This window comes from Phocoena phocoena, chromosome 15 (assembly GCF_963924675.1).
Source record: "Phocoena phocoena chromosome 15, mPhoPho1.1, whole genome shotgun sequence".
Lineage (NCBI taxonomy): Eukaryota > Metazoa > Chordata > Mammalia > Artiodactyla > Phocoenidae > Phocoena > Phocoena phocoena.
The window spans coordinates 84,423,739-84,451,541 of record NC_089233.1 but is presented as its reverse complement, the minus strand read 5'-3'; the positions used below and the strand labels follow the sequence as shown (position 1 = coordinate 84,451,541).

Below are 27,803 nucleotides of genomic sequence, written 5' to 3'. Positions count from 1 at the left end.
TTCAGGCTACCGAGAGGGCAGGCACTCGCAGGCCCTGCTTCCAGGAAACCCTGGCAGGGGCGGGGCAGGGCGGGGCCGGAACGTAAGGCGGGGCGGGGTGGAGCGCGGCTGTCAGCGGGGACAGGCCCGGAGTGGTTACGCTGCCCTCTGCTGGCCCGCAGCGTGCGCCTGTCTCAGGGCACTCTGACCATCGTGTCCCCGCGGGTTCGCCGAGTGCCCCCGTGTCACTGCGGCCCCTTCCAGCCTTCGCGGGTGGCTGTCGGGAGCCCTGGAGTCTTCTTGAGCCGCCGGCGCTTCCGGCCCTCCAGGTTCAAGTCCTGCAGGCAGAGGAGGGACACTGTCGCCTTCTCTCGCGGCGCGTCCGTGCGGGGAGAGCTTCGCGGCGCGGCCGCCGGCCGACCGGCGTCAGGGGTCGGTGTCGGGGCGCGGCCGGCCCACTTACCTGAGGCCCTGAGCCTTGCCCACCACGGCGGCCCCGGTTCCGGCCTCGGGCGGCACTTGCGCCGGCGTGAGGGGCGGGGCCTGTCAGGCCGGCGGCGCTGATTGGACGCGGCGCCGACTGCACGCGACGCCGACCGCACGCGACGCCGATTGGACTGGCAGTTCCCGCCTTCCCTCGGCTGCGTGAGGCGCCGCGGCGATCGCTTAAGGGAGACGCGAAGCTGGGCGGCAGCGGCAGCGGCAGCGGGACTACGCGTGGAGGCCTACTCCAGCCGGCAGGTTGAGCTGGGCGCCGGAGAGGACTTCCCTGACGGCGGGGTGCGCGAGTGGAGCTGCGGCGTCGGCTGGGCCTCAGGGGGCGGGCGGGCGAGCGAGCGAGAGAGCGGCCTCCGGACGGTTGAGGCGAGCCGTTGAGGAAACGGCCGGGGCGGCGGCGCCGCCGGGGCTGAGGGCGGCCGACTCCGGGGCGTCCGATGGGCGGTGCGGGCCTCGCGCCGACGGGTCGCGGGGCGTGCGGTCGTGAGGGGCCTGCGGCGGGTGTCCAGGGCCCGGGGGGGGTTGGGGGGAGCGGGGGGAGCGCGGATCCGCTGGTCGGGGGATGACCAAGGACGCGAGCAGTGGCCGGAATCACGAAATTGAGGGCGACGCGGGTGGAGACGCGGCGGGCCGGGGCTTCCGGAGCGGGCGCGGAACCCACAGCTTAGCGTCGGAAACGATGTAACAGAGCCCAGGTGTGTGTGGGGGGGCGGGGAGGGGTTAGCAGCTGGCCTCGCAGTGGCCCGTGCTCTCTGCTCTCCGGAGAGCCAAGTGCGCACACGTGTTTCCCCTCTCGCCACCACCCTTCCTCCCCGGCCCCTGTCCCGCAGCCTTTTGCCGCGAGCGCCTTCTCCCTGGTCCCCGTTTCCGGGGGGAGCCACATGTCCTGATGTCCCCGGTCGCAGAAGGAGGATGAAACGGGTCTGTGCGCTGGCTGTCGTGGGTGATGCCACTACAGGTGTCGTGAAGTAGCTCGTGGTAACTGTTTAGTGGTGACAGGAGAAGGTGGTGGTTCCTCGCCGGCTCGCGGGCAGCTTCCGGCGTCACAGTCCCAACTGTCGGACGTCTGCTCTGGTGGCGCAGAGGGCTTTGCTGCATTCATTCATTCAGCTTTGGGGAAAGAATGTGTGCCTGTGTCAAGTTGTTGGGTGTTTTTTAAACCTTCCTCCTGCCATCCGCCTGCGCGTGCGCATTCATCTTGTCCCAAGGTCTGTGCTGCCTGTAAGGAAACCAGAGCGCCAAGCCCGCTTAGTTGACCCCACCCCCCGCCCCCCAGACTCCTCTTGAAAAAATATAATTCTGTGCTGGGTCTCTCAGGTCGTTCTGTTGTTCCTTGTGCTCGTGCGTGGCGCTTCATAAAGGTATTTTTAATGGTTTACTCAGGGCGGTGGAAAGATGAGTGTTGCTTACGCTTCCCTCAGGACTTAGCCTTCCCTGTCAGTCGCAGATGTTTGTCTTGTATCATGGATGGTACCCAGTTTGGGGCTCTGTTAGAGCCAGTATGCATTTAGCCTTGGAAGGGAGGGAGGAGTCGCTGGATTGTTTGGTTCAGTTTTTCTTAAAAAAAACTCTGCCTGGGTAGACATTAATTAATTTTCCTTCCCCTTGACGGACTTCTTGCACAAAAGTAGACTAGGAACTAAGCCGTCTTGTGAGCCTTGTGGCCTCTTGGCCGTAATTCCTCTGCACTGTATGTCATATCTCAGAGTAACCTTGGAAATGACATGGCCAATTCACACTCAGGTTGCTGTAGCTGTGATGCAGCGAAGCATTCCGCCATAGGCAGGCCTGCCCCAACAGTTGCTGACCCTAGGGAAAGAGTACAAACAGAGGCCCCTGAAATATTTTAAGTGCGTCAACTTTTCAATCGAGTTTTCACGTGGTGCAATAAAGTCTTCAGTTTCACACAGATACCTTCATCGTAATGAAATAGAAAAGTTTGTGTGACGCTATTATATTTATGACCGAGTGTTGGCAAAATATCAAAGATAATTGAACGCATTTATTATGGATATTTGATGATGGACTGCCGAATTTTGGATAAGTAATAATGACCTATATAATTTGTAAATTAGTACACATTTCATAAACTTCTTTTCATTTTAGCAAAATCAGTATAGTCAAGAATTTTACTTATTTTCTGTTGTATTGACAGTATGATTTAAGGATTAAAACAACATGTAGTTTTGTTCAAAATGTACTAATTTGAGTACTTTTACCAGAAACGTGAACTAAGTGTAAAAAATTAAAAGGTATTGTTTCTTTAATATTTTCTGAAATACTAAATTCTTCTTAAAATTAAGGTAGATACAAATTACTAACGAACATTAATCTAAATAAAATTGTTCTGATACACTGAAATTATTTTTGAATAAATCTTATTAAGTATTCTTATAAAATAAACTTAGTCATTCTAGTGTTTGCTTGCCATCTAACTGTAAATATGTCATGTTCATGCGGTTGTCTAGATTTACATATATACAAATTAAAGAATAATAGCAATTGCTTAGAACTACAGAATGTTTCTCAGTCACCATGTGCAATTGTTGCAAACACTGTGCACTTAGTTGCTAGTACTTCCAGAGCCACAAGTTGGAATACAAAGAGAAGCAAGAAAATGGACGTTTGGCACTATTAGGAAGCAGTTTTTCATTACGCAAGAATCAACTGTAGTTTTGCTCTGCCAGAGGAAGGATTTGACAGTTAACTAATGTCTTTTCTCTTACCTGAGCACTTAGGTTGCTCAAATTTTACCTCCTTTCTGAAGCAGACTAAAATGTCAGTATCAGCACAACCTGCAATCTTCTCTGCATTGTCTCAGCCTACCCTCCCCCCCAACCCCCGCCCGCCCCGCCCTGAGTCCCTTAAACATTATTATTAGGGAAGATTTCTAACATACAAAATAAACAGAATAGTGTAATTGACTGCAGTCCCCTTCTTTTAAAGGCATAGGCAAAGGAAATGTTTCTCTAGGGCTTGAAGGGTGTGAGTTATGCCAGTGAATGTGTTCACGATTATAGGACCTGCTGGGGCAATACTGAGTACTGGATTAAGAGTGAACAGAGAGTCCTTAATGAAATTATGTATGTGTGTGTGTGTGAGAGAGAAGGAGACAATGATGTACAGAAAGCTCATATCTATTACTTTTTATGCTTTGTGCTTTTTTTAAATGTTTTCACATTGCAGAGTCATAGAGATATCCTCCTGTGTTTCCTTCTAATGGTTTTTAAATATCTTCATTTTACATTAGGTAGTTAATTCATCTAGTTTGCTTTGTGAGTGCGGGAAATAAGGGGCTTGATGTTATATTTTTATATGGTGAGTCAGTTTTCCCAGAGCCAGTTTGCGCATTTGGGAGCATTTACTGACTAATTTACATTTACTATTTGCAAAACCTTCTTACTCATATATGAAGTTCCAATATATATTGGGTATGCATTTGGATTCTCTTTTGGTTATTGATCCATTTGTCTATTTCCTATTTTTAATACTGTTTTTAGTAATTGCAACTTTGTAATACATTTTAATAACAAATAGGATGATTCTTCCATTTATTTTTAAATAGTACTTTTGTTGGTTATAGAACTCTAGCTTGCAGTTTTTTCTTTCAGAACTTTCTAGTTTCTTTCCTCACAGTGTTCTTGTCTGGCTTTGGTATCAGCATAAGCCTGGCTAATAAAATGAGTTTGGAAGTGTCCTTGCTCTTCTATTTTTTGGAAGAGTTTGAGGATTGGTGTTAGTAGTTCTTTAAATGTTTGGTAGAATTCACTGGGCAAACCCGTCTGGTCCTGGACCTGTCTTGTTGGGAGGTTTTTGATTACTGGTTCAATCTCCTTACTAATAATTGATCTGTTCAGATTTTGTTTCTTCATGATTCAGTCTTGATAGGTTGTATGTTTCTCCTAGGTTTCATTTCTTCTAGGTTGCCCAATTTGTGGTCAAAAAAGATGCTTGATATGATTTCAGTCTTCTTAAATTTATTAACACTTCTTTTGTGGCCTAACATATGATCTATCCTGGAGAATATTCTATGCGTCCTTGAGAAGCATGTGTGTTCAGCTGATCTATGAAAAGTTCTGTATAGGTCTGTTAGGTCCATCTGTTCAATGTGTAGTTTAAGTCCAATTTTAGAGCACTTTAAAGAAGTTATTATTCTAAGTCTTTTGGCTTTCATAGTTTCAATTGGTCATCTACTAGTCTTATTGGTGCTACTTAAAAGTAACCTGTCTTTTTTACTCTCTGACAGCAGTTTGATATTTGATTTTGATTTTGATCTTGATTTTCAGCAGTTTTCTGTGGTGCACCAGGGTTTGGGTGTTTTTTTCCCCCTGCTGGGGTTCATGGGGTTTTTTGAATCTATTGTTTGATGTATTTTATTGGTTTTGGGAACTTCTCAGTCATCATTTCTTAGATATTGCTTTGGTCACATTCACTATCTCCTCTCCTGGGATTATAGTTACACATATGTAGGACTTTATAACTTATCCTCTGTGTTCTTTTTTTTTTTTTTTAACGTCTTTATTGGAGTATAATTGCTCTACTATGGTGTGTTAGTTTCTGCTTTATAACAAAGCGAATCACTTATACATATACGTATGTCCCCATATCTCTTCCCTCCTGCATCTCCCTCCCTCCCACCCTCCCCATCCCACCCCTCCAGGCGGTCACAAAACACCAAGCTGATCTCCCTGTGCTAAGCGGCTGCTTCCCACTAGCTATCCATTTTCATTTGGTGGTGTATATATGTCCATGCCACTCTCTCACCCTGTCCCAACTTACCCCTCCCCGTATCCCCAAGTCCACCCTCTGGTAGGGCTGCGTCTTTATTCCCGTCTCAACCCCAGGTTCCTCTGACCTTTTTTTTTCAGATTCCATATATATGTATTAGCCTACGGTATTTGTTTTTCTCTTTCTGACTTCACTGTATGACAGTCTCCAGGTCCATCCACCTCACTACAAATAACTCAGTTTCGTTCCTTTTGATGGCTGAGTAATATTCTATTGTATACGTGTGCCACATCTTCTTTATCCATTCATCTGTTGATGGACACTTAGGTTGCTTCCATATCCTGGTTATTGTAAATAGAGCTGCAGTGAACATTTTGGTACACGACTCTTTTTGAATTATGGTTTTCTCAGGGTATATGCCCAGTAGTGGGATTGCTGGGTTGTATGGTAGTTCTATTTTTAGTTTTTTAAAGAACCTCCATACTGTTCTCCATAGTGGCTGTATCAATTTACATTTGCACCAACAGTGCAAGAGGGTTCCCTTTTCTCCACACCCTTTCCAGAATTTATTGGGGTTATTTTGTGTGTGTGTGTGGTACACGGGCCTCTCACTGTTGTGGCCTCTCCTGTCGTGGAGCACAGGCTCCGGATGCGCAGGCTCAGCGGCCATGGCTCACGGGCCTAGCCATTCCACGGCATGTGGGATCTTCCCAGACCAGAGCATGAACCCATGTCCCCTGCATCGGCAGGGGGACTCTCAACCACTGTGCCACCAGGGAAGCCCTGTTTTTGTTTTTTTATTCAAACAGAAAATCACAAAAATTATAATCATCCTCATCAGTTCACTCAGTCCCATGTTCCAGCATTTATTGTTTGTAGATTTTTTGATGATGGCCATTCTGACCAGTGTGAGATGATATCTCATTGTAGTTTTGATTTGCATTTCTCTAATGATTAATGATGTTGAGCATTCTTTCATGTGTTTGCTGGCAATCTGTATATCTTCTTTGGAGAAATGTCTATTTAGGTCTTCTGCCCATTTTTGGATTGGGTTGTTTGTTTTTTTGATATTGAGCTGCATGAGCTGCTTGTAAATTTTGGAGATTAATCCTTTGTTTATTTTTGTTTTTATTTCCATTTCTCTAGGAGGTGGGTCAAAAAGGATCTTGCTGTGATGGGTCAAAAAGGATCTTGCTGTGATTTATGTCATAGACTGTCCTGCCCATGTTTTCCTCTAAGAGTTTGATAGTTTCTGGCCTTACATGTAGGTCTTTAATACATTTTGAGCTTATTTTTGTGTATGGTGTTAGGGAGTGATCTAATCTCATACTTTTACATGTACCTGTCCAGTTTTCCCAGCACCACTTATTGAAGAGGCTGTCCTTTCTCCACTGTACATTCCTGCCTCCGTGGAATATTTTTTTCCATCCCCTCACTTTCAGTCTGTATGTGTCCCTAGGCCTGAAGTGGGTCTCTTGTAGACAGCATGTATAAGGGTCTTGTTTTTGTATCCATTCAGCCAAATCTGTGTCTTTTGGTTGGAACATTTAATCAATTTACATTTAAGGTAATTATTAATATCTATGTTCCTATTACCATTTTCTCAATTATTTTGGGTTATTATTGTAGGTCTTTTCCTTCTCTTGTGTTTCCTGCCTAGGGAAGTTCCTTTAGCATTTGTTGTGTTGGTGGTGCTGAATTCTCTTAGCTTTTGCTTGTCTTTAAAGGTTTTAATTTCTCCCTCAAATCTGAATGAGATCCTTGCTGGGTAGAGTAATCTTGGTTTTAGGTTTTGCTCCTTCATCGCTTTAAGTATGTCCTGCCACTCCCTTCTGGCTTGCAGAGTTTCTGCTGAAAGATCAGCTGTTAACCTTATGGGGAGTCCCTTATGTGTTGTTTTTCCCTTGCTGCTTTTAATATTTGTTCTTTTTTTTTGATTTTTGATAGTTTGATTAATATGTGTCTTGGCGTGTTTCTCTTTGGATTTATCCTGTATGGGACTCTCTGTGCTTCCTGGACTTGATTAACTATTTTCTTTCCCATATTAGGGAAGTTTTCAACTGTAATCTCTTCAAATATTTTCTGAGTCCCTTTCTTTTTCTCTTCCTCTTATGGCACCCCTATAATTCGAATGTTTGTGCATTTAATGTTGTCCCAGAGGTCTCTGAGACTGTCCTCAATTCTTTTCCTTCTTTTTTCTTTATTCTGCTCTGCAGTAGTTATTTCCACTATTTTATCTTCCAGGTCACTTATCCGTTCTTCTGCCTCAGTTATTCTGCTATTGATCCCTTCTAGAGAATTTTTAGTTTCATTTATTGTGTTGTTCATAACTGTTTGTTTGCTCTTTAGTTCTTCTAGGTCCTTGTTAAACGTTTTTTTGTATTTTCTCCATTCTATTTCCAAGATTTTGGATCATCTTTACTCTCATTATTCTGAATTCTTTTTCAGGTACACTGCCTATTTCCTCTTCATTTGTTAGGTCTGGTGCGTTTTTACCTTGCTCCTTCATCTGCTGTGTGTTTCTCTGTCTTCTTATTTTGCTTAACTTACTGTGTTGGGGGTCTCCTTTTCGAAGACTGCAGGTTTGTAGTTTCCATTGTTTTTGGTGTCTGTCCCCAGTGGCTAAGGTTGGTTCAGTGGGTTGTGTAGATGGAGATATCTGGGAGATTTTTGCTGTTTGATATTATGTGGAGCTGGGAGGTCTCTTGTGGACCAGTGTCCTGAAGTTGGCTCTCCCACCTCAGAGGCACAGCACTGACGCCTGGCTGGAGCACCAAGAGCCTGTGCTCCACACGGCTCAGAATAAAAGGGAGAGAAAAAAAAAGAAAGAAGAAGATAAAATATAATAAAATAAATAATTATTAAGAAAAAAATTTTTTAAGTAATTATAAAAAAAGGGACAGACAGAACCCTAGGACAAATGGTAGAAGCAAAGCTATGCAGGCAAAATCACACACAGAAGCATACACATGCACACTCATAAAAAGAGAAAAAGGGAGAAAAATATATATATTTTTGTTTCCAAAGTCCACTTCCTCAATTTGGGATGATTCGTTGTCTATTCATGTATTACACAGCGGCAGGGTACATCAAGTTGATTGTGGACATTTAATCTGCTGCTCCTGAGGCTGCTGAGAGAGATTTCCCTTTCTCTTCTTTGTTCGCACAGCTCCCGGGGTTCAGCTTTGGATTCGGCCCCGCCTCTGCGTGTAGGTCGCCTGAGGGCATCTGTTTTTTGCTCAGACAGGACAGGGTTAAAGGAGCCGCTGATTTGGTGGCTCTGGCTCACTCAGGCCTGTGGGGAGGGAGGGGCACGGAGGCGGGGCGGGCCTGCGGCGGCAGAGGCCAGCGTGATGTTGCACCAGCTTGAGGCACGCCGTGCGTTCTCTTGGGGAAGTTGTCCCTGGATCCCAGGACCCTGGTGGTGGCGGGCTGCACAGGCTCCCGGGAGGGGAGGTGTGGACAGTGACCTGTGCTCGCACACAGGCTTCTTGGTGGCGGCGGCAGCAGCCTTAGCGTCTCGTGCCCATCTCTGGGTTCCGCGCTGATAGCCGCGGCTCGCGCCCGTCTCTGGAGCTCCTTTAAGCAGCGCTCTTAAATTCCCTCTCCTCGCGCACCAGGAAACAAAGAGGCAAGAAAAAGTTTCTTGCCTCTTCGGCAGCTCCAGACTTTTTCTCGGACTCCCTCCCGGCCAGCCGTGGTGCACTAACCCCCTGCAGGCTGTGTTCACGCCGCCAACCCCAGTCTTCTCCCTGCGATCTGATGGAAGCCCGAGCCTCAGCTCCCAGCCCCTGCCTGCCTCGGTGGGTGAGCAGACAAGCCTCTCGGGCTGGTGAGTGCCGGTTGGCACCGATCCTCTGTGCGGGAATCTCTCTGCTTTGCCCTATGCACCCCCGTTGCTGCGCTTTGCTCCGTGGCTCCAAAGCTTCCCCTCTGCCCACCTCCCATCCCTGCCAGTGAAGGGGCTCCTAGTGTGTGGAAACCTTTTCTCCTTCACAGCACCCTCCCACTGGTGCCGGTCCCTTGTTTTGTTTTGTTTTGTTTTGTTTTGTTTTGTTTGCCCTACCCAGGTACGTGGGGAGTTTCTTGCCTTTTGGGAGGTCTGAGGTCTTTTGTCAGCGTTCAGTAGATGTTCTGTAGGAGTTGTACCACATGTAGATGTATTTCTGATGTATTTCTGGGGAGGAAGGTGATCTCTGCATCTTACTCTTCCACCATCTTGAAGCTCCTCCTTCGTCTGTGTTCTTGATCTGACTTCTGTTACCCCCCCATATTTTTGTCTCTGCTTCATTCCAGATATTATCTTCTGATACCACTTCCATTTCTCTTTTACTTCATCTGTGTCTAATCTGCTATTAAAACCATCCATTTTATTTTTTCTTAATAATCTTGTTATTGACTATTCTTGTTTTTAGGATTATTTGGTCTTCTTTCAGACTTTCTGTGGCCTTCCTTACTGCCCACCCCAGTTTCCAGTTCTCTGCCACAATTCTCAGTCTTGTATTATAATCATTATGTACACAATACTCAGTTATTTTGAAGTATTTGTCTGATAACTACCATTTGGAGGTCCTGTGGATCTCTTTCTTTTGGCTAGTTCTGTTTCTCACCTTTTAGTTAATTCATCCAAGTCTATGAATTGTACTTTAACTGCTGATTTGGTTGTATCCTATAGGATTTTATATGTTCACATTTTCTTAGTCACTTAAATATTTTGTCATTTCTGTCTTTCTGTATCCCATGGACTATTCACATGTATGTGTTTAAATTTCCAAATATATAGGAAGTTTGAAGCTATCTTGTGGCTGATTTCTAAATTTATTGCATTGTGAGAACAGAGAATCTATTATGTTTATTCTTTTGCATGCATTTGAGTTTTGTTTTTGCTGTGGTGACTTAAGATTTTCTCTTTTATTCTTACTCAGAAATGTTCTCACAGTATGTCTAGATGTACTTTTTCTTATTTATCCTGGAATTCCGTGGACTTTTTCAACTTGTGGATGTTTATATTTATTTGGGAAAGTTCTTGGCTATTATTCAGCTGTTGCCATCCCACTGCTCTTTTTTATTTAAAAATTTTTTCTGGATTTCTCATTGAATAGATAGTGGAATGTGTGCATCTCTTCTTCATATCTCAACTTTTTATTCTATACATTTTGTTCCTTTGTGATCCTGTGATATCCTCAACTTTGTCTTTTTATTCCAAGGAATGGACCCTCCTGCAGCTTTCAGGCCTATTGTGTAGTGGCAGTGGTGGATGCTCAGGGTTCTCTAGCCTACCTTGTTCCTCTTATGTTTCCTCATTAATCCCCCTGTTGGTTGCTGACCTTCAGTACTTATTTCTTACCTCCATAATTGAGTTAATACGGGCTAAATTTCCATCTTCTGTGATGGCCTGGGGAGAAAGAGAGAAAGATTGAAGCCAAGCAGAAAATAGGTACACCCCTTGTTGGGAATTGGGAAAGCAAACCAGTGGGTCCCTGCATTCCCAGTTTCCCAGGCAAAATGATAAAACAACTACCAACTATTTAGAGATCTTGGAATCATTGCTGGTATACTGGAATCCCCAGCTAGCCACAGACCTAGAGTCACCCATTTAATATTTAAGCTAGAGCAGGCAACCATAACCAGATGGGGCAAAACCACAGCTAAGTCGTGGATAGATTTGGATGGAGCAGCTGGACTCTAGCTGCTTAATTGCAGAGGCTGGCCTTGTGATTTCATTTCCCTCACAATAACCCAAACCCACATTTTACTGATCCCAAGTTTTGGACCCCACCTAGCTGCATTTTAGTATGAATTTACTTTTAAAAAGGTTAAGTAAGTATAAATTACAAATAAAACTGAAGTTTCCCGTTGCCAAATAGCTGATTATGGTTCTGTGCAACTCTCTACTCTTCCTCCCCAATAAGCTGACAGATAGAGTGTCCTGAGTGGTGTAGGTGAATGTCACTCTACACACACACACACACACACACACAGGCGCATGCATGCACACAAATATGTGTATACTTATGTGTACCTAGAGGTATAATCATAAATAATACAAAGTTTCTTTTTGCATATAAGTGGCATTATGCTGTATTTATTATCTGGCAACATGCTTTTTAATCACTAAAACTGTTTGGCTGCAAATATCTAAAATTCTCGTTCATTTTATCTGTTATCTTTACAAAATTGATTAGCATATGCCACGTTTTATTTATTCATTCCTTACCCTCCCTCCCATTCGTAGCTCCCATCTAAGTACTTTTGAATTTTCTCACTCAGAACGATGCTGCAGAAGCATCTTTATACTTGGCTCCCTATGTATGTGGAATCAGTGTTTCTCTGTGGATCAGATTTTTTCCCCCTGGAGTTAATCTTTGGAAATGCAGGATATTTTTTTGCTCATCCCTTTTGTATGTCTCTTATGTATGTCCTCACTGGCACTTAAGTATCTCTACTGGCATGTCTGCAAGAAAGTAGACTGACTAGTGCCTCTTGTTGCCTTCAAGATACACAGTCCTGTATTCCTCCTGGATTAAGTAATTAATTTCCCCTCTATGTTGAATTTCCTGAGGTTCTATTACAAAGCTCTTCATAGTACAGATTATTTTAAAATTGTTCTAGTTATGATGTCTAGAAAAGATTGTTCTATTTCTTTTCCTTTATAGGACTAACCTCCAAACCTCCAAATTGCATTTGCAAATGTTAGATGCTTTTGTTAAGATGGTGCTTAATGTAACCCTGCTGTTTACTGTTTCCATTCTCTTTTGAAGGGAAAAATGTGTTTAGGTTATCTTTTCCTCCTTTCATTGCATATTTGTATATTCTTACATATCCTGTTCTTTGGCAGTATACTTGCATATACTTCCCTTCTTAAATATTGTATTACTAGCTTAAATTTCATTTAGGCATTAATTCAAGATTATTTTTCTTCTTGTTCCCAAAGTTGGAATCTCTGATGAGGGAGGTTCACATTTATATTCTTTCAGTGACTAGTTTTGTGACCTTTTGGCAGGACTTTGACATTTATTTAAGTCATTTATAAAAAGGGAAAGCTTGAATAAATGATCTTCAGGCTTTCCTCCAGAAACTTCTATGGACAGATTCAAATGAGTAATTTCATAAGCAGTGAGGAACTTGAAGAAACAACATTTATTGCCTTTGGTATAAGCAGTAATGCTTATTTATGTGTGTTAAGATTTTAAAACTGTAAACATATAAAATAGATTGTAAGATTCAGAAAGTATATGCTTTCTTTTGTAGGTGTTTGTTTTGTTCACCTGTTTTAAAATTAAGTCAAAATGCCAATAAGACCAAATCTCCAGGTATGTAGTCCTAGACCAAAAGGAAGTCTTTTATTTCAATTCCTAAAATTACTTTTTGTTTATTTATAGGTATTAAATGCCATCGTTTTAGGAAAGACAAAGCTTACTTATTTTTATGAAATGGTCAAGAGTCAAATAATTGAAATAAAAATGTTATCCTTTTATTTTTTCAACAGATTTGTTTCCAAAAGCTTTATTAAGAATATAAAGTACTAAAGATGATTTATATATACCTCTTACATAGAAATGAATCATACACTGATCTATGTATCATTTATGGCTGGATACTTTTATATCAAGGCTTAAAATTGTGAGATACTTGCATTTAGGAGAATCATATTAATGTATGAAAATTCCTTATTAATGGTGGTGTACTTTAATAGCAGGGATGGCAGATTTTATAAAGCTTATAAATATAGAATACAATAAATAATAAATTATATGTGTATGTAATGCTTAAGTTATATTGCTTGGTATAGTTTCTAAAGTGCTTTTACCTGTCTTTATGCAATTTTTTTTTTAACTATTTAAACTTCATGAAGAAGTTGATAGATATGTTAGGGTTTTATCCATGGTATTAAGTATTAGTTACTATAAGGTTGATTTTTATTTCCTTCATTAACAGGTTTTTGTTGAGTTTAGCATAATGATGACTTTCCAATAAGAAATATGAAGTGGAAAATAGTAAAATATATTTTTCTTGTATAGAGCTTATTATTATCAAAACACTTAATCTCTAATTGTTACTCTGAATTTAATAGTGGACAGTTTTTTTTAAATAAATGAATTGATATTATATAAGCTCTTTTGAGAATTTTCAAATGTGAAAACAATTCTTGAATTACTTGATTTCATAAGGTGACTAAGGTGACTAACTTGGGTTTTGATTCAATATATTTGCCATTTTCTATATTTCAGCAGTTGGAAAAATGCATTGATAATGCTTTAAGAAAAAATGATTTCAAACCTTTGAGAACACTTTTACAAATTGATATTTGTGAAGATGTGAAGATTAAATGCAGCAAACAGTTTTTCCACAAGTTGGATGACCTTATGTGCAGGGTAAATATTCATTTTTGTTGAATGAGTATTACAGTTATTAGATAACACTCTACTTTTTAGGAAGAGATACTCCGTTGGAAGGAATGAATAAAAAGGGTTTAGCAAGCTCACTTATAACTACCTAAATAAATGCTTGTTTCACCACTTGCTTTTTGTGTGTGTTTGTTTGAGGAGTCCCAAATAACATGTTGGACTGTTGTTTTCTAAATAATATATAAAAAATGTGTGTTTACATAGTGTTACCATTATTAACTGTTATCTAAACGGGAAAAATAGCTTACCTGTTTGAAGTTTAAACAACTTGAACTATTTTTTAAAAGCCTATCAGCATATTCTTCATGTTGTGTGGACAGTGCTTGGTGCTTACAAAAAATAAAACAAACAAAAACAAAAATCATCAAAAACCTTGTACTTGATTTGTCATGTATAAAGTATTTTTATACATGAGAAAAAAGTGATTATTGACAATCTCCACCAGAATTTGATGTTTGTTACGAATCTAGAAGAGTGAGTAAAAATTTCTTGTATCGGGCTTCCCTGGTGGCGCAGTGGTTGAGAGTCTGCCCGCCGATGCAGGGGACACGGGTTCGTGCCCCGGTCCGGGAGGATCCCACGTGCCACCGAGTGGCTAGGCCCGTGAGCCATGGCCGCTGAGCCTGCGCGTCCGTAGCCTGTGCTCCGCAACCGGAGAGGCCACAACAGTGAGAGGCCCGCGTACCGCAAAAAAAAAAAAAAAAAAGTCTTGTATCCCTTAGTTAAATACATAAAGCTTTTTAGAATGGAAGGTAACTGATTCATTGCATCATAAGACTAAAGTTTCTTGAGTTTATACATGTCTGCAATTTTGTACTGTGTTTGTCATTCACTGGCTGAGTGCTTGTAAGCAGGTTGCCTTTTTTAAACCACACTTTTGTCCTTTGCAATATGGAGATTATGATTATGATAATGACTAAGATTTGTGAGGATTATAACTCTCCTAGCACAATGCCAATTCCATTCTATTTTGTATTTACAGATGTTTAAATGTATAATTTGCATTTCAGGAGCTGAATAAAAAGAATATCCAAACTGTTTCAACCATTTTGGTTTCTTTTGGAAGATGTGGCAAAAATATCAGTATATTGGGGAAAGCTGGACTTCTAACTATGATAAAACAAGGACTAGTACAAAAGATGAGTATAGAATATGTAACATATTTCTTTGAGGAAAATATGATTAAAGGTGTGTTTTCTAATTAAATGGTTCAAAGTGTTGGAAAATAAATTTGAGAACTGTATATAAAACAGATAAAATATTTTTATAACCTGTGGTATATGTTAGAAAAAAAAGATCACAAGGGAACTGTATACAGGATCCTTGATAATTGTGTGAATTTAAGGTCACAAGACTCCCTAAGGCCTTTACTTGCTTTATTTTCTCTTTAGCTCATCTTAATCACTATCTAACTTAATTTACTTTTCTTTTTATATCGTTTATTATTATCTATTTCCCATTTTAGAATGTAGGATATTGATTTTTGTCTGTTTTGTTCATTGTTGTATACCCAGCACCAAGAACAGTGCCTAAGACATAGTGTGTACTCAAATGTCTGAGTTAATAAAAATAAAATAATACCAAAATATTTCAAATAGTAAAAATGCCACAATAATCTAATGTGTAATGATAATTCTTTACCTATGAATATGAATGTACATGAACTAAGAATTTGAAGGGGGGGGAAGTAAAGATTTTCTACTTGGAATTGGATTAACTTCATCCATTCCCATCTAAAAAATGGGAACATATAGTGAGTTACTAAAAAGCAAAAACAATGATGGTGTTTAAGAGCATAAACTTATTTTGATACAATACTAGAATTTTTATTTTTAATGTTTCTTTTTTCTTAGGTTTACTGTTTGTATGAGTACATTCTTAAAATTATTAAAATTGAATTCAAAGTAACTAATGTATTTACATTTCTTTTTCTACATGGTTACCTGGTTTGAAAAATCCAAGGAGATTATTCTGAGTCAAGGAAATTCAAAAGATGAAGCTGTTATAAATATGATAGAAGAATTATTTGATCTTTTGATGGTAACAATCATATTGATTCACTGATGTTATAAAGCATGTGTTTATTTAAAAACAATTTGTGTTCTATATGCCCTGAGACTAAAAGTCACTAACAGATTGGTTAGTGCATTTATCCTGATTAATTAGTTAATACATAAAAGTTAAATAATTATGTGGTGAGTTCATATGTAACCTCTTATTTTAATGCTATTTGTAGTGGTTTATAATATAAGATAGTAAGTTTTAAATATTATTCACTTTCAGGTCATACATGACATGGATGATGAAGGTATAATAAACATTTTATTTCTACTGGAACAGTAATTTGCTGTTAGAGTTTTGGTATAATCTTGCAATTCTTGTAGTATTGTCCTAATATTATGAATTCATTACCTAATTCAGGAATCAACAAATTTTTTCCGTAAAGGGTCAGATAGTAAATATTTTAGGCTTTGTAGGCCAAGAAAAAAAATTGATGGTATTATGTAGGTACTTATTTAACAAGAAAGAAAACAAATTTCCACAAATGTTTTATTGATGCAACTCAAAATATAACAATAATTGAGTACAGTGTTTTTGTAATACAGGTCTAATGAGGAGAATAGCACTCTTTTTTGAGAAGATGACGTTTCTCTTAAGGTTCAGAGTTAGTGTTTGCTGTTATAAAAGTTAATTGGAAATATTCATTTGTTCATGCTTATCTGTAGTGAAATTTTGTGTATATTACATTAGAAAACGTCTTTTCATGCAGATAATGCCAAATACTGATATCAGTTAGTGAGCATGATTTTTAATTGAGCATATTCATCACTTGGAAAGCATTTATAGAATTATATTAGACTTTTTTCTTAATATTTGCTTTTTAGAATGCCATTGCATTGCAGATTAATCACTTTCAGTTGAAGGTTAGGTGGAAGCTCCTCAGTTGCAGAGTTAAAATGAATTTTGAAATAGGGAGATTTCCTTTGCACCTACATCAACATGCAGAAACGCTGCTGGATCTGTAGTTGGATCTTGGAAAAAATATATCCCCTATAAATTTGTTGTTGGAAATGGAGATGTCATTTCTTGTCTCAGCTTTTGACAGCCTAGGAGATGTATAAAGCAGCTGGACATTACTTGTGATTCAGATGACCTTTGTTTCATTGAAATAACTTTACTGAAGTATAAGTTTCTCATATACGCACTAATTTTGCCTTGGACTTTGGTGTTGAATTCATTAAGAAACACTATCAACCCTGCAGCCCAAGCTAATTACCAAAGCCATTCATTTAGTGGTGGCTAATGATGGCTAAGTTCATAAGAATGAATGAAATTCACCTGAGACTGCTGGCTCAGTAAATCATGATAGATTCACATATTTCCACAGAGTACCTGCTGATGAATACAGCCATACAAAAAGGGACAGTGAGTTGGATTTGGTTTGTGGGCCATAGTTTGTCCTTGATCTAATGAAACAAAATTTTCAGTAGTACACGGAGAGTATAGAACATGTTACAACTCATCATTTCACTTGTGCTTGGCAGTGCCTTATGTCAAACTCAAGTTATTTTATCTCTGTGTTGGTTGAGGAAGAATTACCTAGGATTGGTAATTGGGGCCGGTGAATTGTTTATAAATAAAGGAACAGCTAACTGCTCCCAAAATGTTTAAAAATATCAATTGCTATTTATTTCAGTAGTAGTTAATGCTACCTTTTCATTGGTTTCTTTGCAATTAACACAACAATTTAGTCTAAATTTGTAAGTTTGTAAGCGAGAAAACAGTCCTAAAGCACCAGTGATTATGAAGTGATCCAACTGGTTTTTTTTAAGTAAATCACTTTATCTTTTCAAGTAATTCAGTGATTTTTTTTTCTTTTAACGTAGTCACTTTGTAAAGTGCATTTTCTGTTGCAGCATTGCCGTTATTTAAAATTCTTTTAGAACTCTGCATCATGAATTAGCATGAAGCAAATTCCTCTTAATATACTTAGTATTAATAAAGCCTTGTCTTTTGAGAGAATAGTGTCAAATTTTAGAAATAGGACAAGATATTTAGATCTTCATGAAGTCCGGAGGTGTTAATGGCTGTTATGGAATTTTGGAGGTATGACTATAAATTACTGAGGCCAGTTTCATAAAAACCTCAAATTAGACTTTTCCAGTTTTGGACTGTATTTATTTATCCAAAAAAGTAATACTGCTTTAAGTGCCTCAAAGGAGAAGCTGGATCTGGGGTTATTCCTTTGCCAGAGTTAAAATCAGTCACATCTGTTTGAACGGTGTTTTTTCGAAGTTACATAGCTAGTTAATGGCAGAACCAGGACTGAATTTCAAGCTTCCTGGTGCCCAGGTGCGTCTGAACTGAATTAGTATGTCCGATTTCCATTAACACATATAAGATTGTCATTGAAAAGAGTTTAAAATACACATTTGTCAATAATTTACTTTTATTCAGGTAGAAGGCAAGTAGTGGAAAGTTTCATACCTCGAATTTGTGCCCTGGTTATTGACTCAAGAGTGAATATTTGTATTCAGCAGGAGGTAAAGTCATTTTTTAGATTTTCTTTGAAAACTTAAAGAGAAGGTGAAGACAATTTGGTAGCAATTTATCAAATTGAATAATTATTTTATCTTGGCACTAAATTATCATGTAGTGTGTCTCTGTTGTCTTAATTCATTATCTGACACGATGAAATATATTGGGTTGGCCAAAAAGTTCCTTTGGTTTTTAAGTTAAAAAAAAGACACATTTTACATTTTTCACCAAGAACTTTATTGAACAACATATTCACTGTTTTGTTCCACTACCTTCTGCCATTTTTCAGGCAACTTGATAATTCCATCTTCCCAAATTTTTTACCTTTATGAGCAAAGAACTGTTCTAGGTACCTTTTACAGTCTTCCAGGGAATTGACATTTTTTCCATTAAGAGAATTTTGTAAAGACTGAAATAAATGGAAATCCGAAGATGCTATGTCTGATGACTATGGCGGATGAATCAGAACTTCCCAGCCGAGCTGTAAGAGTTTTTGCCCGGTCATCAAAGAAACATGCGGTCTTGTGTTGTTACCTTCATGGAAGATTATGCGTTTTCTGTTGACTAATTCTGGACGCTTTTGGTCGAGTGTCGCTTTCACTTGGTCTAAATTGGGAGCAGTACTTGTTGGAATTAATCGTTTGGTTTTCCGGAAGAAGCTCATAATAGAGGACTCCCTTCCAATCCCACCATATATGCAACATCACCTTCTTTGGATGAAGACCGGCCTTTGGTGTGGTTGGTGGTGGTTCATTTCTCTTGCCCCAGTGTCTCTTCTGTTCCACATTATTGTACAGTATCTGCTTTCCATCACCCATCACAATTTGTTTTAAAAACGGAACGTTTCAGTTATGTTTCAGTAGAGAACTGCGTGTGGAAATAGGGTCAAGAAGGTTTTCTTCGCTTAACTTATGTGGAACACAAACATCAAAGCGATTAACATAACCAAGCTGGTGCAAATGATTTTCAACGCTTGATTTGTATATTTTGAGTATGTCGGCTATCTCCTGCGTGGTACAACGTTGATTGTTCTCAGTTAATGTCTTGATTTGATTGCTGTCAACTTAAACTGGTCTACCCAACGATGGAGCATCATCCAGGGAGAAATCTCCAGCATGAAAGTTCGCAAACCACTTTTGACATGTTTCATCAGTCACAACACCTTCTCCATACACTGCACAGATCTTTTTTTGCATTTCAGTTGCATGTTTACCTTTCTTGAAATAATAAACATATGCCAAAAATGTTGCTTTTTTCTTTCATCTTCAATATTAAAATGGCTACACAAAAATTCACTAATTTTGGTAAGTTCTTTTTAAATGCACGCTGATATGACAGCTGTCACAGTACAATCTAACAAAATTGTTCCGAATGAAGTTAAAGACAACTAAGTGCTATTAGAGCATCTTATGGAAAAAAACGCCAAACACACCTTTTGGCCAACCCAGTATTACCTAAATATGTATTGAAAATTCATAAGCATGTGGGTTTATGTATAATATACAGCTCATATGAAAATAAACTATACCATGTAGATATTAGCAGTTCCTAAGTATTTAAATGCTAAAAATAACCTGTATTAGTATATATATATGTGTACATGTGTGTAGCCATAAGAACAAATATTAATAGGATAATATTTTTTGCTTCTTTAGTTCTTAGAGTAATAATAAACATGTCATACTGCAAAGAGTGTAACTGCTTTAAGTACAGGAATCATGGTATATTCTATTTTTGATATCCTGTGTTGTATGTTTTCTTACATTCATTATTTTATACTTTATATTCTTTCCTCCACCCTTCTTTCGCTGCATAAAATGCTGTGATTAAGAAAAAATAGGCTTCTAAGTTTATATACCTATAATATATCTCTAAGTACTTAATGTTTCACTGAATATATAAAGTTAATGGATTATGTATTTTTCTTTTCTAGACTCTAAAAAAAATGAATGCTATGCTGGACAAAATGCCTGAAGATGCCAGGAAAATACTCTCTAACCAAGAAATGTTAATTCTCATGTAATAACTTGTACTATATTTCTTTAATTAGTGGTTCAAGTCAAGAATTTAAAGGATGTTTTATAAGGCAAATAAGGCAACCATGAGTTGCATTAAGAATTAAAACTGATAAACTCTTGTAGGTTTCTAATATAATTTATATATATGTTTTCTGCCAAAGTCTGTGATACTAATCAATTGTAAATTTTGGTGAAGTTTTTTTCCCCCAAACATATGAGCTTTCTAGTTAATTGATACTTGTCTAGTATATAACCTGTTGTTTTGATTCACAGGAGTAGTATGGGAGAAAGGATTTTAGATGCTGGAGGTAAGTCTGTTTTTTTCAAAATGTTCATATTTGAAATTACTCCAAATTTATTAATAGACTATAATATCTAATTAGTCAAAATAATATTAACATTGTAATGTAGTGAAATTATGCAAGGGAATTATAAACTAAACTAAAAAAATAAGTATGATAACAGGAGTTGTCAAATATAATTTATGCCTAGTGGTAGGTTTTTGAATAATAATTTTCAAGTAGATTTGGATTCCTTTTGTGAAGAAATTTCTTAAATGTATTTTATGAAATTAGGAGGTTTAATATTCTTGGGATTGATAGATTTGTTTGTAAACAATGTTTTTATTAAAAGAGCTCAAATTTTCTTTCCTAAGTTTCATATGAGAAAATTTTGATGTAGTGATTTACATATAGAACAAACGACTGGTTTGAAGTACTTTAAAATAACTGTAAATATCATGATATGCAAAAGGAAAACAAAGATTACCTGTGATTTATAGACTTTTCTATGAGTTATTTTGCAATTCACAACTCTAATAATGGAATGGAGGAATCTTTGAACATTTAGGAGTTTCTTTTAAATATCCTTAAAAATATTTTTTTACTCCTTCTATTAGTAAATTTATTTTGTTATTTGGGCTATATTCACGCCTGTAATGATGAGATGTTTCTAATCTCTATGAAGAAAATGGCAAAAGATGAGTAAATTACACTACGTTCCTTATTACTCTTGCTTGTTCTAACAACTTATGAAATGTATTGACTTTTATAAACTTTAATTTTCATAATTTCAAATAATACATTATTATTATTTTTTTTTAAAGATTATGACTTACAAGTGGCTATCGTAGAAGCTTTATGTAGAATGACCCCAGAAAAACAAAGACAAGAACTGGCATGTCAGTGGTTTTCAATGGATTTTATTGCTAATGCATTTAAAGGAATTAAAGTCTCTGAATTTGAAACAGTAAGTAGTATAAAAATAACAAATTAACAAATTTTTAAAAATTACTATGTTTTTTAAAAGCTCTCTCTTTTTTAAAAATTAGGATTGCAGGATATTTCTCAACCTTGTAAATGGCATGCTTGGAGACAAAAGAAGGTAAACAATGCAAAATACAACCATTTAATGATAAAGAAACAGAGCTCAAGAAAGGGCACACAATGGTAGGCTGAAATAATCCTCCACTGGTCTTATTTTGCTTTGTACTTTTTAGAGGAAAGAATACATTTTTATTTAATATTAATAACTTTGTCTAAAATTGGTTTACTGTATTTCAGAATTGCATATATATTATAAATTTGGTGTTTAAGGAACAATAAAAATCTAGGTATAAATATTACTTGAGCTACCTCCTTCGTACACATACTGGAATAAAAATATATAGCAAACATAAATCATCTTCTTTTATAATTAACATATTGTAAGGATGTTCTTTCTGCAGTTATTTAATCTCAAGAATGGTCATGGAAGGCTAGGTAATATAAATTTTTATCACTTTTGACAATGACAGAAGAGGTATTTTTGTAGTGCAGTGCCTAGCACCTTATAGGTGTTCAGGACACATTGGATTGAATGAGTTCACATTTAGTTTACCTGCTAAGGAAATGAAAGATAGGGTGAGGGTTGTGTGCAGGGAGTCACACTATTTGGATTTGAATAACAGGTCCCCCTCTTCCTGCTCTAATGTTGGACAAGTTATTTAACCTTACTCGCCTCAGTTTCTTTAACTGTAAAACAAGAATACTAATAATATCTACCTCATATGTTTGTTGTAAAGATTAAATGAGATGGTTATACACTTAGTACTTATAGTAGTATCTGACCAAGAAAGTATTCAATGAATTCAGCCATTTTTATTAGCAGTATTATTCACTTCTACTCTTCTTTTCCCATATAATCTTATGGGGACTTCCACTGTAGCAATATCACTAGTATAAGGTAAATTAGGAATCTCTGTTCATAGTCAATAACGTGAAAAGTAGTTTGATGCAGTCACTTTAGTCAAGACGGTAGGTTGAGTAGTATCCTCAAAGTAACATGCTGTCTTTCGGAAACAGATTTCCCGCGAACTCTCACTTTAAAGAGTAATAAAGAAGGAAATATGATTTTATTTAAATTGTTGTCACTACTGCCTGATTTCCTGTTGATCCTAGGTGTGATTTGTATGGCAAGTCAAAATTATGCTGTGAAGGCTTATTAATTTTTTCTTTAATTCAGACTACTTTTTATTTCAGGGTCTTTACATTTCCTTGTTTATCAGCATTTCTTGATAACTATGAGGTAAATTTTTAATTTAGTATGTGTTTTAGTTATTAGATGAATTTTGATGGAAAGGTCAAGTGAATTGTAGGTTACAAATTGACAAGAACATTAATGTTAGTCATAATTAGATCACAAATACAGCTGGTCTGGTATTCTGGATCTAAGTGACATTTTATGAAATGGCACATTTGTAGCCAAGGATAAGTGAAATATAAAGGTTGTACTTCAAATTTTCTTATGTTTCCTTAAGCCCGTTATTGTTTATCATTCATGAATATATTCAAACATGAAAATATTTTCAACCTTTATTTGTACTTGGAATATTTGTGATATTTTGGAGCTAGCTAATTTCTATGTAAAATATTAAGCAGCATTTCTTTTGATTGTTTCTAAATTGATTTAAATGCTGTACTTGCCTGCTCTTTATCTTCCCATACCTTCCAGCTCTACTCTTTTGTTTTTCAAAAAAACTCAACCATGAATATAACATCATAATTTTCTGTTGTCACTTTTAAAAGCATAGTATATTCTAGTTTTATATGTTTATTTTATTAGTTGCAAATACCATCAGATGAAAAACTTGAGGGATTTTGGATAGATTTTAATCTTGGGAGCCAGACTGTATCATTCTACGTTGCTGAAGACAATGATGTAAGCTTTAGATACCTCTGTACCATTTTGTGTGTGTGTGTGTGTGTGTGTGTGTGTGTGTGTGTATAATGTTGTAATTCAACTTAAGAATATGGATTTCTTTGATATTTATTTCCTCGCTATTTTAGTAGATTTCAATGTTTGCTCTAGTAGTTTTGATGAGCATGGTAACCTATCAAGTTAATTAGAAATGAAAATTATTTCTGATGTCTTATTGCAAGAGAAAAATGCTAAAATTTAATACTAGTGTTTAAATATGAGCTTTTCAGAAATTAATTACATGTTAATGATTAAAATTTAACATTCACATGAACAAAGTGAATTGAATCTAGAAAAGACAGCAGTTACTCCAGTACAGAAGCACTCAGTTAAAAATAACATTAACAGATGATGACAAATGGTCTTACCTTATTCTTTCATAGAATCTTCTGTTTGAAAATAGTGAGGGATTAATTCTTTTTTTGTTTGTTTGTTTACATCTTTATTGGAGTATAATTGCTTTACAACGGTGTGTTAGTTTCTGCTGTATAACAAAGTGAATCAGCTTCACGTATACATATAACCCCATATCCCCTCTCTCTTTCGTCTCCCACCCCTCTAGTTGGACACAAAGCATGGAGCTGATCTCCCTGTGCTTTGCAGCTGCTTCCAGCTAGCTAGCTATTTTACATTTGGTTGTGAGGGATTGATTCTTATGGTGGTACTTAGAAGTGAATTTTAGTTCTTTTCTTTCTGTGCTATATTGTAACTATGTTTAAACTTTGCAACCAGGAAGGTATGTTTTCTACTGACCTCTTTAACCTGAGGAAAATTCTTGAGGCCTTGTTTCCAAATAGCCACCACTTAATATTTGCTACATTTGCATACTTCTAGCTCAAACTGTGTGGCCAAGATCTGAGTAAGAGTTGATTTGCATTTACTAATCTGATTGCAGCTGCTGATAATACAAAGAGGCTTTAGTCTTTTTAGTCTCTTTCTTGTAAAATCCTGCCTTTTGTTCCAGGTAAATTCTTTTTAGACGAACATTAACCAAATGCCTCTTAGGATTTCCACGTACCTTTATTTCTTTTTAGAGTACCTTTTTAGAATGCTTAATTAAAATTGAGTTCCAAAAACTAGCACTACTTCTCAGGGGTACTGATGGTTTTCATTAGTGTATTTATTCTTGCAGCGTTTTTAGGTGTATTTTTAACTGGATTTTCTTCAGGAAATGGACTTTCATTTTGGGAAAAGAGGATAGAATAGGACTGATGTGGTTCCTGATTTCACTCACTTGGTCTAATGGATGATTCAGACAAGAAAATAAATAATTTTAGTATTATACTTGATAGGGATAGTATAAAGTGCATTTATAAGTATTAAATGCCTCCTATGTTCCTGTCACTGATCTAGAGATGCTGGGAGAGAGTTCTTCCCACAGAGATATTTAGACTCCTCTCCCCTCTGGGTTTCTATAGCAGTAGTGCATTTCTCCCTGTCTTCAGGCTTACTCTCCTCAAAGCCATTCTTCCATATTGTGGCTGCTTAAAACCCTCCCTTTGTTTCTTTAACATGGTGTTTCAGGGCCTTTATGACCTCGCCCCTGACTGTTTCTCTGATAATCAGACTGTTCTCTGTGCTTACTGTGTTCTAGCCACATTCATTTTTTTTTTCTTTTCCTCTAGATCACGCTCTTTTCAAGTCTTTCTACTTGCTGGTTCTTCTGCTTAGGAACCTCCAGATCTTTGCGTCTTAGTTCCTTCCCAGTTAGATTTCAGCACAAATGTCACCTCCTAGAGGTATTCTCTGGTAACTCAGTCTGAAGTAGCCACCCAGCCACATTATATCACACTGGCCTCTTTTTTTCTTTTATAGTAGTTATTGCTACTTAAAATCCTTTTGTTTACCTGTTGTTTTTTCTGTTTTTCCCCTCATAGAACATAAAATTTATTAAACCAGGGACATGTCTTTTCTCATTTATGGCTATTCAAGGGCTCATATTTATTTTAAAAATGAATATATAGAATATTCAACTAAAAGATACATAGTATGGTTAGTGCATAGAGTTCAAAGGGTATTGGAAAGAAATAAGGCAGGCAGTATAGAGCCAAAGAAGGATTATAAGTAGGAGGCAACATCAGTTCAGTGAATATTTAATAAGAACTTACTGTGTGCCAGATATATGCTAGACACTGAGCATCACATTCATGTAAAAGATTCTCCTGGCGGGGATGATCTCGGAGAGGCAGCAGTGAGTGGTGGCGTGAAGCGAGATCTTAATTCCCTGCCTAGGAATTGAACCTGGGTAGCCTGGATGAAAACCAGGAATCCTAGCCACCAGACCCCCTGGCTCTTGCCCCCAGTGAAAAATGCATTTCTTACGGAGGCAAAAACTGTAAAAAAAAAAAAAAAACAGGTACAAAGTTTATTATTTAGAGACATTGCACAACAACTAGTGGGAGAGCACACAGAGAAACACTTTGTTTAGTTAAGATGGAAACAAGGCAGAGATGCACACCGGGAGAGCAAGGGTGTGGGCCTCCTCCCTAATGAGGAGGAGCGGGAGTAAAGAGGTGGTTAAGTCATTTATATAGGGCAGTTCTTCCGGGTCTTTGTTTACCTTTGGCCAATTATCTGGTTTCTCAACACCTGACCTGCCCTAGGACCCTCCCCGAGGTGCATGCGCAACTTTTTTCCAAGATGGATTTCAGCCCAGAGGCCTAGGGGATGGCCTTAGCATCACATATTATGGGGTGGTGCCCCCTCCTTTTTGAACCCCAAGGAGCCTTTCTGTGCATGTGCAATGTTTCCCTTGCACCAAGGATGGGAAATGCATGATGTCTTGATCTTTTAACAGGGTTTAGCCCCTCTCTGTCCCTGCCATAAAAGTGTCCAATGTCCAGTTATCTACCCTATTCCTGTTGTTGTTTCTTATATTGAAGTGCAGATCTCGAAATATAGACTGGAGTCTGGTCATAAATATGTAGTCCAGAGCCGGTTTGTCTCTTGCCTCAGGAAATGTAAACATGGGGGTTGGGGGTTGTAATGAATGTCCAGCCTGGAGCCCATCTTCTACTCACCCCAGGAAGTTGGAACAGGAGGCCAGTTGTAAATGTCTAGCTTGGGGCCCACCTGCCTCAAGGAGAACAGATTAAGAAGGGACAAGACCAGAGGCAGTTAGGAGACTTGCAGTAATCCAGGTGAGAGAAATCATGGTGGCACAGTTTTGGAAAGTGACAGTGGGGATGGATGGAAATGGATGGATTCCAGAAAAACTTGAGGAGGTAGAATTGAGCAGACTTGGTAGTTTGTAGTAAAAAGAGGAAGGGTTAATAAAACTTGGGTAACTGGATGGATGAAGATGCTGTCACAGGAGGATCAGTTTTGTAGGGTAAGATGATGAGCTCAACTTTGGATGTTTTGATTTGGAGGTGTTTGTGGGGTATTCAGCTGAAGATATCTTGTAGGCAGTTGGATATATTGGTCTGAAGTTGAGGTGAGAGAACTGAGCTGTAAATGGAGATTTAGAAGCTCTCTGTATATAGATGATAAATAAAACCATGGGATTTAATGAGTGTCTACATGACAGAACTGTGAAAAACACAAATTTATACAGGATAGGTAGAAGAGACTCTAGCCTGAAGGATACTTCATGAATCAGCCAAAAAAGAACAAATTAAAAGGGTATCATGTTATAGAAGACAAAGGAAGGGTGTTTTATGATCCATGAAAGAGCAATTTCACTTAAGTGATGAGGATTTAAGCATTCCTGGAAAGTTGAAATATTTGTGGAGGAAGTAAAGACAAGGGAAAGAGGACAGTAGAAGCTAAAGTGAGATGTGGATTCCAGGGAGGGGTTTTTGTTAGGTAATTTAATGATAAGAGTTTTAAAGTTGATGGCTGGGGTGACAGATTAAAAAACTGAGGTCAAGAGGAGGAGAGTGTAGTACAGGGAAAGTAGGGGGTGAAGATGAAACAAGTGGGCATAATATATCAGTAACTGTTGAAGCTGGGTATGGGCATATTTTGGATTCATTATACTGTGATTTCTATTTTTTATAATCTGTTTGAAAATTTTTATAATGTAGACATTTTTTCAAAAGGAAAGCTTTGAACCAGGTGCCTCCACGTATGAGGAAGAGTCACTTTAAAGTTAGTAGATGATAACCGATGGGTATGTGTGCCAGCTGGCATGTGCCACAAAGGAGCAAGGCTTTTACACACAGAGAAATGTGAAGCTGCTCAAAGTGTTGGGGAGAGAGGAGACCAGCCCTTTCCTGCCGACCCTGAGGTTTTGAGGTCTGGGAGAATTAGCGTCTTAACTGGAGAAGGCTATAATTATAATAGTAGTGGTGCCCTCAAGAGTATAGACTGGTTTCAGTTAAGGCAAATAAGGGAGGGAGTTAGTGAAGAGATTGAGGATTTAGCAGAATTTCTATACAAAGAGTGGTCCTTA

At 38.2% G+C, this 27,803-nt stretch overlaps 1 protein-coding gene across 1 annotated transcript in view; it reads left to right on the top strand.

The window, feature by feature from the left end:
• Nucleotides 1–12,494: 12,494 nt before the first annotated feature.
• SYCP2 (synaptonemal complex protein 2) overlaps nt 12,495–27,803 on the top strand; it is a 57,679-nt gene continuing 42,370 nt past the window's right edge. Inside the window, 12 exon segments of the mRNA XM_065893320.1 lie at nt 12,495–12,518; nt 13,437–13,580; nt 14,624–14,752; nt 15,549–15,653; nt 15,897–15,921; nt 18,072–18,157; nt 20,086–20,171; nt 20,444–20,478; nt 21,276–21,418; nt 21,501–21,553; nt 22,690–22,735; nt 23,273–23,368. Of these exon segments, the coding sequence (XP_065749392.1) occupies nt 12,495–12,518; nt 13,437–13,580; nt 14,624–14,752; nt 15,549–15,653; nt 15,897–15,921; nt 18,072–18,157; nt 20,086–20,171; nt 20,444–20,478; nt 21,276–21,418; nt 21,501–21,553; nt 22,690–22,735; nt 23,273–23,368 (972 nt within the window).